Raw genomic sequence first — 15,741 nt, 5'->3', positions numbered from 1 at the left:
TACAAAATATTTACTCCCATGTAACAGACGAATGCACCAAGGTGTGAAGGTAGAGGAATAAACCAAAACAAAGAAGGATAAGGAATTACCACACATACAAACCAAGCAACAGTCACTGATAACTCCTCCAACTCTCCTCATATGAACTCCTCCCACAGATAGCCATGCAGCAATAAAGCTATCTCTGACAAGGATTAGTAACAGAGCCCAGATTATAAAGGGAAGGGAGTGGCTAACTGAGCTCAGCTGTGAGTGCAGGGACTTCCAACATGGCCGATATACCCCTGTCAGCCATAAGAAATAAACACATTTAAAAGGAAGGAGAAGTGATTCTTCTCAGCGCCGGGGTAGGAGCAATCAGACGTTGCGGTCTTCTGGCTCCACACTGTTGCGGTAGCCCCGTGAAAAAAGCTTTTAGTCTCAGATCAACACCTTCATCATTGATGTTAGTCTCAGATAAAAATGAGCGATTCTCCCCAAAAAATTGTTTTGGGCAGATTCTCTGGATTTGGCTGCCAAATATGATTTGATTCAGTCTAGAAAGACATTTAATAATCTCTGGGGTCTCTCCAGACCTTTCAGAATAATATACGAGGAGGGAAAGTAGTAACATACACTATAGTCACTTGTCCTAGGCCCTCACCTGTCCTTACTCCGCATCAGCAGTCCCCCCAACTCCTCCCTGATGTTCTTCGGATCTTCTAGCGCTGGGGTCAGTGATTGGCATCACACAGTCATGTGAGGGGCAGCACACATCAATGACATATACAGCCTCCTCGTGTCATATGGGGGATGCCGTGCTCGTTATTGATGTGGGTGGCCCCTCACATGATTGTATGAGCCCAATAATTAACCATAACACCAGGAAAAAAAAACAAAGATCAGCATGGGGGATCGGGGATCTGCATCAGCGGAATAAGAGGAGGACAGTTGTGCGAATGTATTACATTTCAATCCTCAACCTTTTCTGGGCCCTGAAAAGAAGACATCAAAAACGGGGCCAACTTTAGGCCAATTTTCTGTATTTGTGTGAATCGATGCCCCAAATTTTGGATGCATCAGAATGTGAGATTTTGGGTACATTTGCAACAAATTTGATTGGTTACAGATTGAAGCAAGATCGTATAAAATCCTCTGATCTCAAGATAAGGCTACACCAATACTTCTGGTACTCCAAATCTGGTGTCCGAGAGCAAAGGCATTGGCTTGGACTGATCCTGATCATGAAGATATAAAATGACCCCGGTCTCGGTCTCAGAATAGGGCCATATTGTTAAGATGCCTTCCGCTGTACTCTGCTCTTATCGAGGCTGAGGTCTTCTCGAGGCTGCGGTTGGTCTTCTCCTTGAAGCTGCTTCTCTCCACTTCCTAGCCTCTTCTTCACTATGGTGACATTCCAATATGGGTTGTATGCATGCATGGACTTCTGACCTCTTAGATGGCTAGTACAGTAATTTCCAACTCACTTGTGGGGGGTTAAGGTTGAAGAATTTACGATCCCTTTGTAATCTGTTCAGTGGCTCAGCCAATGTGAAGTCTGAAAGCAATCCAAAAAATACAAGGTAGATCTCGTGTCACATATCAATCCTTTTGGTTAAAACCACTTAGCACGAAGAGCAGGACTACTCTCTAAGGGTAGGTAAAAAAAAATAGCACATTGGTATGTGATCCTGTCCACATAGTGCCGCACTTGGCTAGTATAATAAAGGGTGGGAAAGGTTCTGAATATATTCTAAGTATATGGAAAATAGGTCTAAATACTGCATCTATATCCAGATAATTACTTATCACAGAGAAACATGTTTTTTTTTTGTTTTTGTTTTTTTTAACTTTTTTATAGCTAATGGGTAGTTATTATTAATAATTTTTTTTCTGGAGGGGAAACAACAAAGGCTTCTTCTCATTACATATTACAAATGAATTATTTCCACAGAAACTACATTTTTGTGACCGGATCCCCATTGAAAATGTCACAAAAAAATATACAAGTAAATAATAAAAAGGAGAATTTTCGGATAAATCTCATAGGCGCGTTATATTTTCTGCTGGAGCCGATATCACACATAACGGGTGGCGACAGCTGGAAGAAGAAGGGTGTACTGAGAAACAAAATATAACCAACACATAAATGCTTTTCCGTGAAAGTGTAAAATAAAAAAAGGGAAGAAAAATAGCCCAGAAAAAAAAACCATTTACAATCAGCTTCTCCATTCCCAAGATTTAGGTAAGGACAGAACTGTTGTGAACTCATTTTCTGCTCCTCCAGTTGAGAGTTCTACTTCCGTTCTCCCTCTGGTGGTGACAGGAGGTAGTGAGGTTGGTTTAATTGGTAGTGATGTGCCACCTGATGAGGAGGATAACGATTGGATCTCTGGAGTATCAGACTGGATATAAGACAGCTGACACCCTATCCTGGTGCTGGTGATTCAGTCTGCTTCTCAGGTCTTGGACTTCAGCTTTGTTCCAGTCTTCTCAAGTTAAGTTTGTTTTTGCTATTGCTCACACTTGCTCTTGTTGGTCAATTCAGTTTTTTTTTGTGGTCAGCCAGCCCCTGCTGGGGTTGTGCTGAATTTCCACTCCTATTTATCTGTATTTGCCTTTTGGTCCGTTATTAGATTGGCTTCTTTTTGCTCTGTCTCAGAATATTTCAGAGTGCTGATATAGTGGGAGAAGTCTAGTGACTTCAGGGTTAATTTTGCTATCAGAAGTGTTGGACATTATTTTGGTAGGGTTTTTGGCAGATTGCAGACAGTGTCTTTCCTTTCCTGTCCTTTCTAGTTAGTTTGGCCCCATCGTTTGCTCAGCCTATTTTTCTGCCTTAGTTTGTGTTTTCATCTTGTTTCACCGTCAATACATGTGGGGGGCTGTCTTTCCTTTGGGGTCTGCTCTGGGGCAGTTAGTTTTCCACTTTTCCTGCTTTAGGCTTATGTAGCTATCCGGTTGTGACGAGGCGTCTAGGATCATCGTAGGTACGCTCCACGACTGCTGCTAGTTGTGTGGTAAGATCAGGGATCTGCAATCTGCATAGTTACCAACCTCTCTGGTTTTCTGAGACTTGGCTTGTGTTGTTTTTTCCTCCTCGGTGACCCATTCATAACACAGAACTGTTGTGAACTCATTTTCTGGCTTACCTCTGGCTTCTGGTGAGGGTGGTGGAGCTGGCTGTGTTGACAGAGGAGTCGTGAGTTCTCCATCCGGGCTCCCTCTAGTGGTGACAGTAGGTAATGAAGCTGATCTAAATTGCAGAGACCTACCACCTGAGGAGGAGGATTGTGAGTGGACATCAGTAGTCTCTGACTGGATTTAAGACAGCCGACTCCCTAATTTTGTGCTGGTGATTTTTTCCTGCCCTGAGGTTCTGGTTTCCAGTTCTGTTCCTGCCTTCTCAAGCTAAGTGTGCTCTGCTATTTTTTCACATGAGATTTGGTCTGGTTTACTCAGTTTTTGTGGTCAGCCAGCCCTTGCTGGGGCTGTGCTGAATCTCTATTCTTATGTCTCTGTTTATGCCAGTTTGATTTTTGTCCCTGATCAGATTGGTCTCTTTTGCTCTGTCTTCAGAATATACCAGAGTGCTGATATAGGGAATTGAAGTCTAGCAACTTCAGGGTTTTTGTGATCAGAAAGTGTTGGACATTTTTGGCAGGGTTTTGTGCGTGATTGCAGACAGCATCTTTGCTTTCCTGTCCTTTCTAGTTAGTGTGGGCCCCATCATTTGCTCAGCCTATTTTTCTATCTGTGTTTGTGTTTTCATCTTGTCTCACCGACAATACATGTTTGGGGGCTGCCTATTGTTTTGGGGTCTGCTCTGGGGCAGTTTAGATTTCCCCTTTTCTTGCTTTAGGCTTATTTAGTTCTCCGGCTGTGATGAGGCGTCTAGGATCATCGTAGGTATGCTCCACGGCTACTGCTAGTTGTGTGGATAGGATCAGGGGTCTGCTTAGTTACTGTTTTAGTTTCTGTGGCTTAGCTTAGCTTGTTTTTGTTTTTCCTCCTCGGTGACTCATTCATAACACAGAACATTTAGATGGATCATGAGGGCTTCAATAATATCAAGTATTCCCAAGTGGGTTTTCAAAAATGTTGAGGAATCCAGGGTACAAAATAGGATTTTAAATGACCAATTGTTTGGCGCAATTCCACAAAAATTGTGGATACCTGGAATATCAGTATAATATGTACTATAGGACAAGAAGACTTGGTGACTCTTCATGGGCCTGACAAAATTCTAATTTCGAGGTTTGCGAAAATTCAACGGGGAAATTAGATTCGCATCAAGGTTAATGAATTCAAACTGAGTGTTCCTCGTTATGTTCTGGCTTCTCTACAGGCTCCAAAGCATAGTGTAGGGTGAAAAACAAAAAAAGTAACATTCACCTCGGCACTTATCTATCTTATCTTATCTGCATCCCACCGTCCGGTCTTCTGTTCTGGCCTCTTTTGTCTTCTAGCGTGATGTGCTCTTTTGGCATCTTCACTCCGCGCTGGGGCTTCCGGCACTGAGTAGGCCTTCGCGCGGTGTGATCTCATGACATGTGTCATCATGGGCCTGGTCAGCACCTGGGACGGCTTCCATCGTGACAGCAGGTCTGCACAGCACCGGAAGTCTTGGTGCAAGGTGAAGATGCCTAAAGAGAATGTCATGCACCGGGGAAAAGAAGTGGCCGAAAAAGTGAAGGATCAGCAGCAGCAACTGGACATTTTTTTCTTTTAAACATTTCTCAGCCTTCTACAATTCCGAATACTGGCAGCTGACCGGCCGGCATTTTGCTGGATTTACCCAAAGTGAATTGCAAAAAAAATTGGATTCAGTCCGATTGTTTGTAAAATTTGAGGCAAATTCAATTAGGCTTGAAACAATAGCCTAATTTCTACTTTACACATTTAGGTCCTATTTCATCATTCTTTTTCTTTTTTTTGGGGGGGGATGTTTGGATTTTTGGCGATTTCCAAAATAGAGTATGGATTTTGTGGTAAGTTTTCCATCCTCGTCTTATTGTTTTTTTTTTGTTTTTTTTCATAGTCTGAGACCTTTCAAAATATTTTGCCCAGTTGTTCCCCTGTATTCTAGTAATGGCATACAAAATATTTTCTTTTGCACAATTGAAGACTTACATAAAACATTTTAAAGCATATAAGGGATGTGAGACATTTTACTCCAAAAATCACAAATAACGCAAAAGAGGAAAAAAATAAGAAAAAAAAGTATCTTTGAATAATTTAACCGAAGGATCCACACTTTCTACAAGATCATTATTGTCCGTGTTGGATTTGTACCAATAACCACTGTGCTGTAAAATAACAGGCCAACTACCGATCCATCCTGCCGCCCAAATGTCATTGAATTCATTAAGAAAACAATTCTGGAATAATAGTTACATAATTACACCCTAATGATTTCTTTCTATGCATATGCACCACTGGTCTATGCACAAAGGGCACAGGACGCTCATTCTCCAAGTGTTAAGGGTATAGTTGTCAACTGTTCCAAATAACAGCGAGCAGAATTATGAATGCCGCTCTGGAGTACAATACTGTAGAAGTGGTCATTAACGATCAGTATAAAATAAGTAATGCAATGTGTATTGACAAAGTTTATGTACTATTTTTTTATATAGCTTCTCTATTATGTATAGAAATTGTATTAGATGATGGACATGCAGAGGAATGCGAAAGTATTAATCCCCTTCGCATTTTTTGTGTTTTGCTACCTCACAACCTGGAATTTCACGGTTTTCTTTGAGGGTTTGCATCACTTCATATAAAGAACATGCCTACAACTGGTAACATTTGGTTTCCAATTTTGCAAAGCAAAAAACAGATATATGTCAAAATAACAGAAAACTTCAGTGTATATAATTATTCACCCCCCTAAAGTTAGTACTTTGTAGAGCCTCTTTTTGCAGCAATGACAGCTGAAAGTAGCTTTAGATACGAGTGTTGCTTTAGCAGTATGCTTTGGGTCATTGTCTTGTTGGAAGATGAACCTCCGTCCCGGTCACAAATCACTGACAGACTGAAACAGGTTTTGCTCAAAAATATCTCTGCATTCCACAACATCAATCTTCTCCTTCGACTCGGACCATTTTCCCTGTCTCTGCTGCCGAAAAATATCCTCATAGCATGATGCTGCCACCACCATGTTTCACTGTGGGGATGGTGTTCATGGAGTGATTAGCTGTGTTGGTGTGATGCCAGAAATAGCATCTACTCTGGTGGCCAAAAAGATCAATTTTGGTCTCATCTGACCACAGCACCTTCTTCCATACATTTGGGGAGTCTCCCACATGTCTTTTGGCAAACTTAAAATGAGCCTAACAATTTTTGTATGAGAGTAAAGGATTTTTCCTGGCTACTCTTCCCTAATGGCCACCTCTATGTAGGGTATGGCTTATCGTGGTTGTATGGACAGATACTCCAGTGTTATGAATGAGTCACCGGAGGAGGAAAAAACAAAAACACAAGCTAAGTCCAGAAAACCGGAGAGGTTGGTAGCTAGCGGATTGCCGACCCCTGATCCTATTCACCACAACTAACAGTAGCCGTGGGGGGTTCCTACGGTGCCCTAGACCCCTCGTCACAGCCGGAGAGCTAAATAAGCCTAAAGAAAGAAAGGAGAAATCTAAACTGCCCCAGAGCAGACCCCAAAGCAATAGACAGCCCCCAACATGTATTGTTGGTGAAAAACAGATGAAAACACAGACAGAAAGACAGGCTGAGCAAATGATGGGGCCCAACTAACTAGATAGGAAAGGACAGAAAAGATGCTGGCTGCAATCACGCAAAAAACCCTGCCAAAAATAATGTCCAACACGTCTGATAGAAAAGGCCCTGAAGTCACTAGACTTCAGAATCACTATATCAGCACTCAGGTATATTCTGAAGACAGAGCAAAGAGATTAACTGATCAGAGACAAAAATGGAGTTCAGCCCATCCCAACCAGGGCAGGCTGAACACAAACACTAAGTAAACAGACAAAATCTCATGGAAAAATAGCAGAGCAAAAACTTAGCTTTTAGTAGACAGGAACTAAACTGGATGCCAGAGCTCAGAGCAGAAAGGATCACCAGCAACCCTGCAGGGCGTCAGCTGCCTTATGTCCACTCAGAAATTCCAGATGTCCAATCACACTCCACCTGTTCAGATGACAGGTTCTTCCCATCCAGATCAATTTCACTACCTCCTTTTACCAGCAGAGGGAGTTCATCAGACATCAGAGGTGAAGGAGAAAATGAACTCATAACACTCCAGTCTCTGCTTGGGTACTGTGCATCTCCTTCAGGGTTATCTTTGGTCTGCTTGTCTGATTAATGCCCCCTTGCCCGGGTTGAGAGTTTTCGTGGACGGCCCTCTCTTGGCAGGTTTATTGTGGTACCATGCTCTTTCCATTTGATTTGATGGTGCTCCGGGGAATCATCAGAGATTGGGATTTTTTTTTTTTGCACTTCTCAACAACTTTGTCCCTGACTTGTTTGGAGATATCCTCGGTCTTCTTGGTGTTGTTTGTAGATCTCCTTGGTATTCTTGATGTTGGGTTAGTGGTGCCTCTTGTTTTATGGTGTTGCAGCCTCTGTGGCCTTTCAGGAAAGGTAAAGTGTATATACTGACAGCCATGTGACACTTAGACTGCACACAGGGGGATGTCCTGTCACTAAGCATGGGGCTTATGAAGGGAATTGCTTTCACCAGGAATTTGTAGAGGCTTCATAGCAAAAGGGGTGAATATATATGTACATGCCAATTTTTGTTCGATCCCATACATTTGAATTATGCCTATATTTTTCTCACTTCACCAATTTAGACTATTTAGTGCTGATGGATCACACACAAATTGGATCACAAAAATATTTAAACACAGGTTGTAATGTAACAAAACAGGTAACCTGCCGGGGAGGTGGTGAATTTTTCTGCAAGCCACTCTAAAACTTTGAAGGGATCAGCCAGCAAAAAGCATTTTATTACCCATGAATAAGAGTGGTGAAGGTCCCAGCAATCACATATTTATCACCTGTTTTCTGGATAAGTAATAAATCATTTTTTTGTGAGATAACCTCTATATAATGTTCACTGCTTTGTTAACAAACTTTGCATAAATCAGTAGTATAAGTGAATATAAAGGGACGATACAGACGTTTAAGAACACTGCTTCCAATAGGTGGCACTAGAGTTCTAGTCTTCTTCCTCTCTGAAGAGGCAATTTGCATATAAGAAACTTTGAAATATATCTTATGGGATAAATTTCCTTCTTTCTCCACTTATGTGCCTCTTCTTCCCCATCCGTCTGAATCATGCGCTCATCTTTCATTTAGAAAACCTTACTGATAGATCAAACTAAAGCTGCCTATTAAAATTTCTGGAGAGGTAAGAGTAGAGTGTGGAAGAGAGAGACACACACACACACACACACACACACAGACAGTGCTGCTGCTTTTCCAGTAAGTGTTTTAGCTCAATCCTAGTAATGGATTAACAGCTACACTGCTCAGTGCTGTTGTACAATGTCTTCCAGGCTACTGATACTTCTAGACATGTGCTACATAGATACATTAGAGCCGTACACACAGCAGTTTATTCAGAAGAGTCACCTTAGATGACAGTGACCATTTTAGGTCAATCCCAGGGCTGGATTCACATCTACGCTGCTTAGTGCCACTGTATAATTTCCTCCATTCTGCTGCTGCTTCTAGATATGAGCTACATAGATACTGGAGAGCTGTGTACACACTGCAGTTTATTCTGAAAAGTCACCTTACATGACAGTGACCGTTAAAACACAGTCCCAGTGCTGGATTCACAGCTACATTGATCATTGCTTCTGTAGAATTTCCTCCATTCTGCTGCTGCTTCTGGACATGTGCTACATAGATACTGGAGAGCTGTGTACACACTGCAGTTTATTCTGAAAAGTCACCTTACATGACAGTGACCGTTAAAACACAGTCCCAGTGCTGGATTCACAGCTACATTGATCATTGCTTCTGTATAATGTCCTCCATTCTGCTGTTGCTTCTGGACATGTGCTACATAAATAGAGGAGAGCTGTACACACACAGCAGTTTATTCTGAAGTGTCACCTTAGATGACAGAGACCCAGTCTGTTTGCAAGGCATAAAATGCAATTCTCATTATATTCTACTGCATACGGTATATCTGGATGGAAAACAGAATTTTAGTCACTTTGGATTTGAGGGAAAATTGTAGATGACTTTGCGGCGTATTACGGTGTATGAGCTCTTCTTCATTCGGTTAGGCGATACAATGTGAGATGAGTGACATTACATCAATAATAATACACCTCCAAGAGCCGCTATTCACACTGACTCCATCCACAGGAGAATTCCTCCACATGCTTCTACATAAATGTATGCATCGTAATAGGCAAAGCCTTCAGTAATAAGGAAGGGATTTACAGGTTCCTCTCCCGTACAATTTAAATGGGCTGCGGAATCTCGAGCGCTCGTCCTATCTGTATGGTAAGTGAGAGGCTGAATCCCCGGTAAGATCAGCTCTTGACATCTCCGCACTTGACTGACAACATCAGGAGGTAGAAAGGAAACACATACTCGGAAAAAAGGAAATAACGGGCTTATTTATAGATACAAATTAATGACAAACCATTTATATGTTAATGATCTACCTGTGGGATGCTTGGCGGAGCAGAGTATTTGTGACATATTTATGTGTGATACAGATAACATATGTTATCTGCTGGAAGCAGTCATATGGAGAGGAGGCACGGGGATCCGGCACTCCTGCACAGACCTCCAGCTATTCATGTGAGAACAGACTGTATTTGCCTCTGCTTATAGCAGGAGAGGTGGGTGGCAGGCTCGCTGCGCTGCCCCTCTGCTGCCGTCATCATCATCAGGACTCCGGGCCTACTGTAATAAGGAGAGGTTTGTAAAAGGACAGGAGGATAGATAGATTGATAGATAGGAAGAAAGAAAAGAAGGGAAAGAAAGGGAGGGAAGGAAGGCAAAGGAAAAGAAAGGAAAGGAAGAAGGGAAGGAAGGGAAAGGAAAGGAAGGAAGAAAGAAAGGGAGAGAGGGAAGGCAGGACAGAAAGGAGGGAAAAGAAAGGAAAAAAGAAAGAAAGGTGTGGGATATATAGACAGACAATTAGATACATAAATAGATTGATATCAGAGATATAGATAGATCGGTTCAGATATCTGAAAGATAAATATCAACTGGAATGAAGGAGGGAGAAGAAAAGAAGAAAAGAAGGCAAGAAAGAAGGGAAGGAAGGTAAAAGAAAGGGAAGGAAGGAAAGAAAGGCAAAAAGGAATGAAAGAAAGGAAGGAAGGAAGAAAGAAAAAAAAAGAAAGAAAGAGAGGAGGGAAAGAAAGGAAGGGAAGGAAAGGAAAGCGAGGGAGGGAAGGAAGAAGTGAAGGAAAGGAAAGGAAAGGGAGGAACGGAAGGAAGAAAGCTAAGGAAGGAAGGAATGTGTGGAAGGAAGGAAGGGCAAGGAAAAAAGGCAAGAAAGAAGGAAGAAAAATGAAGTGGGATAGAGAGATAGAGAGAGATAGTTACATAGACCTCGGTGATATAAAGCGAGAGATAGAGAGTCTAGAAATTTTCAAGCCAGAAAGCACTTTTTATTTTTCCAGTGGATCACACTGTGCACCATCTCCGATTTATAAAATCCTTCCTTGGAGTCGCTCATGTCTCACATGATTGGGCGCATATAACAACAGAATACTTTGCAGTGAATGGTAAATCACTGATGAGCAAGGTGTCCTGGAGTAAAACATGTCACATACATAACAGCCATGAGATGCTACAGTGTGGACACCATACTGTTACACCATAGAGTGGGCTGCTAAGCTTTCCGGTGGAATTGGCCTCGGCCGCCATACTTGGGTGAAGTAATATTTGGGAAAAATCTTGAAAGGAATTAGATGCATTATTAAGGCTTGAAGTCCACTACCCTCTGTCCTTCAGTGATGCCCTCAATTTCCAGCAAAGTAGACGGTATATCAGTCCGACTTGCGCTGTATGGCCACAGCGGCTTTGTACGGGCAGCCAGGCAAACGCAGGAATACATTATGCGGAATTAATCCCGCTTTCCTATGGGGATTTTACAATACACTGTTTGCAATCCCGTCCATTTAAATAGCGAGCCTGGAAGCAGGAGGCCGCTATCACACTAAGCGCCGGAACAGCGAAAATAAATACGTAATGGAAAATATAAAACAAACATAATAAAGCGTTCTATTTCCGAGCAAATATATTTCAGCAAAAAAGCAAAAGATAAGCAAGATTTTGTCACGGCTAAAAGTAATCCCTTTTTTGTTTGCCGAAAACTATTTCACGAGCTCGTTTCAAATCTTTTTGATCATAATGAAAAGGAACAAATGCAACTTCAGAGTCGTGAACAATAAAAACCATATTCACATATAAATACTAACACAAGTAAATATCTCGCCGGAGCCATGACTTTTTTTTCCCTTTTCTTTTTTCTTTTTTAAGTGGCTTATTCATTCTCCTTTTTGCTGTAAAATTCTTATTTAAAAAGCGGAGAAAACAAAGCCTTTACTGTCAGTGACAGGTGAACCACAGGGGGATAAAAACAGATCAAGATATGCATACAGCAGCTGTCTACCTTTTTGGCTTTCCTTAGATACGTCCTGGCAGAGTCCTTGAAAGCCTCTTCCTCGTCAGACTTCTTGGCTTGCAGATAACAGACCCATCCCAGAAGATACCATACCTACAAGATGAGGGTCAAAAAAAGGGCATCATTATGTGCAACGAGCAGCAGGCGAGAGAGGGCTGGGGAGCCTGCACATCATATTCCTTGCCGGGCTGGAAAGACTTAATGATCTCATACAATGCATAATAATCAGATGTGACAAAATCAAATAGTATATTCAAAGGGAGACTGTCGGCACAAAAATGACTGTTCAAACCAAACACATGGAGTCGCCAACCACTTGATACCATCTTCCCACCTACTTGTTGTGCATGCATCTTTGCCCCCTCTTCCTTGATTGACACCTCTGGTTTTACCGAAACCAGACGAGGATTGACATAGATAGAAACAAATATTTGGGATGGTGCTCGCTTGGCCAAACCAAGGAGGCACTGAGCGCTTGCACTTGGTTTGAGCAGTCAGTTTGTGATGATAGACTCCCTTTAATTAGGGAAGGTACCATAGTAATGAATTAACAGGGCACAGAGGGGAAAATAAGTATTTGATACACTGTCGATTAAGCAAGTTTTCCCACCTACAAAGAATGGAGAGGTTTGTAATTTTTATCGTAGGGACACTTTACCTGTGAGAGACAGAATCTAAAAAGAAAAACCACAAGAGGTATTAATGGCAGACACTATCACAGCTTTTAAAAGAGGGCTGGACGATTTCCTTGACATTGTGGGTTATAGTTAAATTATTGACTAAATGTACAATTGGTGAAGGAAGATTGAACTTGATGGACTTAGGTCTTTTTTCAACCTATGTAACTATATAACACCGTACTAACTGTGAAGCATGGTGGGGGAAACATCATACTTTGGGAGTGCTTTTCTGCAAAGGGGCCAGGACGACAGCACCATATTAAAGGGAGGATGGATGGGGTCATGTATCGCGAGATTTTGGCCAACAACCTCCTTCCCTCAGTAAGAGAAGTGAAGATGAATCGTGGCTGGGTCTTAGAGCATGACAATGATACAGCCAGAGCAACTAAGGAGTGTCTCCGTAAGAAGCATTTCAAGGTCCTGGAGTGCCCTAGCCAGTCTCCAGACCTGAACCCAATAGAAAATTTTCAGAGGAGGCTGGAACTCAGTGTTGCCCAGCGACAGCTCCGAAACCTGAAAGATCTGGAGAAGATCTTTATGGAGGAGTGGGACAAAATCCCTGCTCCAGTGTGTAAACTTGATCAAGAACTACAGGAAGTGTCTGACCTCTAATTGCAAACAAAGGTTTCTGTGCCAAATATTAAGTTCTGTTAATCTATTGTATCAAATACTTTTTCATGCAATAAAATGCAAATTAATTATGTAAAAATCATACAATGGGATTTTCTGGTTTTTATTTGTAGATTCTGTCTCTCACAGGTGAAGTGTACCTACGATAAAAAATACAGACCTCTCCATTCTTTGTAGGTGGGAAAATTTGCAAAATCGGCAGCGTATCAAATACTTATTTTTCCCACTGTATGTGATGAATTGACAGTGTGTATTCACATAGTCCTGTCAGGTGGTCCTCTGCAAACAGCGTTTATTGTGGTGACACTGATGACATCGCCTAAAGGGGTGGCACCCTGCTGAAACCAACTAATGGAGTGTAACTCTACCAATATTCTATTAGAGAGGCACTCGGTGAACCCAGTCTATTGGGGGGGCCCTCTGCTAACACAGTCCAATGGAGTGGCACGCTGATAACAGTACAGTGGAGTGGCGCTCTGCTAACAAAGTCCAACAGAGTGGCCCTCTGCTAGCACAGTCCAACGGAGTGGCCCTCTGCTAACACAGTAAAATGGAGTGGCGCTCTGCTAACACAGTAAAATGGAGTGGCGCTCTGCTAACTCAGTCTAATCTAGTGGCACTCGTCCTCTGATTACACAGCGTCTATTGGGTTGGCACTCTGCTACCAAAGTTTATAGGTTGGCTTAAAAAGAAATATAATTCTAAAAAGTGCAGTAGGTAACCATATGTTATCTCATTAATGATAATTATAATAATAATTAGGATTTTATCAAACACAAAGCACAGTGCTATAGAAGGCTATATATATATATATATATATATATACACACACACAATAGTCGTTGATTAGATCTTGACAAACGTGCTGCCATGTTAATTAACCTGCGATCTCCCCGTTACCACGGTAACCAGTTTTTTGCAAAGAAGTTTGAACTGCTTTATTAAAGTAAGTCCTTTGTTGTGTGTGTGGTCTCGGCAGGGAGCCGGACTATGAAATGAGCTCATATCCTCTATATTACACTGTGTTACAATACCGTCTTTAAAGTATTATAATTCCAAGGCGGCCCCCATGCCCGCGGTGGATTATAACCCGCGCACTTTTATTTTTCTTTTTATTAACAGGAACATTAGTAGCCCATGGTTATCATGGCTTGAATTGATATTTTATAGCAATAAATGAAGAAAAAAAAACTTGAAAGTGAATATCGACCTTGTATTGTGTGTTACGGTGTTGAGAGAAAATAAAGGAGCACCTGAAAGTGGACCCTCTGGGTCACGACTCCAGAGCCCCCGAAGGCGAGTGCCCAGGTGAGGACCACCCCCTATACAGGGAGTGTCAGGGACAGGCCTCCAGGGGATAGAGCAGCAACTGCCGGAACCAAAGGGACGACTGAGGCAATAGGAAGCAGACACAGACGTGGACAACAGGCAGGCCACTGGGCAAGGCAGGGACCCAGTGGGGTACAGGACCGGAGAGCCGGAGGAGCACAGGACCGGAGGCTGTAACAGTAGAGAAGCACAAGGTGTAGCACTGCAGATAACCGAGACGGAGAGAGGAAAAGCAAGAGGCAGGACCGAGGAGGGAAAGCCCTAGGGAGACTGGGAGGGCAGGGTACAGGAGAGACAGACCGAGAACCAGCAGGCAGTGGAACAGGCAGAATCAAGGCGCTAGCAAGCACGGACAGAGGAAGAGAAAGGGCCTGAGGACGCAGAGAGCACTGCAGCAGACAGCGTCACCGCATAAGACAATCAGGCGTCTTACCTGAGCGGGCGCCGGGCATAAGTAGCGGTGGGCGCTGCCATGTTGGGGGCGGGGCCAGCGCGTCACCTTACCCAGGAGGCCATGCGCTGTGTGCTCGTGCCCGACGCCGAAGGCTGGGCGCGGGGAGGCGCCGAGAAGAAGGAGTGCGCCGGGCAGAGCGCGCAGAGAGGTAAGTAGGAGGAGCGGGAGCCGGTGCCATGACAGTACCCCCCTCTTTACGCCCCCTCCTCCTAATGTTGGAGAGGAACCGTCTCATGATGCGGGGAGCATCAATATTCTCCTGGGGTTCCCATGATCTTTCCTCGGGACCAAAGCCCTTCCAATCCACCAAAAACAAAGTTTTCCCTTTAACAGTCTTTCTAGCCAAAATATCCCGCACCTCAAATGTGTTATCCACGCTACATGGTTGGGAGGTTTGAGAAGGTGCCGAATGAAAGTGGTTAAACACGGCTGGTTTAAGGAGAGATACATGGAAGGTGTTGGGAATCTTTAGTGAGATGGGTAATTTTAACTTGTAGGCCACGTTGTTGATCCGGCTTACGACCTCAAAGGGACCAATGTAACGTGGACCTAACTTGTAAGAGGGAATTTTCAACCTGATATATCGAGAAGCTAACCAAACTTTATCCCCAGGGCGATACGGGGAAACGTCTAGCTGTCTCCTGTCGGCATACCGTTTCATTCTGAGGCTGGCACTCTCAAGGGCCTTTTTGGTCTCCCTCCAAATCTGAGAGAAGTCTATGGACAAGGAATCTGCTGCCGGCACACCCGGGGTGGGGGACATGGGAAGAGGAATGCCGGGGTGTTGACCAAAAACCTCAAAAAAAGGAGATTTGGAAGAGGCTTCACTTGGATGGTTGTTGTAGGCGAATTCTGCCCAAGGAAGGAGAGAGACCCAGTCGTTGTGATGAGCATTGGAAAAGTGCCGAAGGTAAGATGTTAAGGCTTGGTTGACTCGCTCGACTTGACCATTCGACTGAGGGTGATAGGCTGAGGAGAAATCCAATGTTATCTTCAGTAATCCGCAGAGAGCTCGCCAAAAACGGGAGGTAAAT

At 43.1% G+C, this 15,741-nt stretch overlaps 1 protein-coding gene across 1 annotated transcript in view; it reads right to left on the bottom strand.

Moving 5' to 3' along the window:
- LOC141095705 (uncharacterized) overlaps nt 1-15,741 on the bottom strand; it is a 510,166-nt gene that overhangs the window by 49,643 nt on the left and 444,782 nt on the right. Inside the window, 1 exon segment of the mRNA XM_073581947.1 lies at nt 11,603-11,707. Coding sequence (XP_073438048.1) covers nt 11,603-11,707 — 105 coding nt within the window.

This window comes from Dendrobates tinctorius, unplaced genomic scaffold (genome assembly GCF_039654945.1).
Source record: "Dendrobates tinctorius isolate UK_male_01 unplaced genomic scaffold, ASM3965494v1 ptg000070l, whole genome shotgun sequence".
In the NCBI taxonomy this organism is placed as follows: Eukaryota; Metazoa; Chordata; class Amphibia; order Anura; family Dendrobatidae; genus Dendrobates; species Dendrobates tinctorius.
Note: the sequence above shows the minus strand (reverse complement) of the source record. Positions and strands in the feature narration are given on the sequence as shown.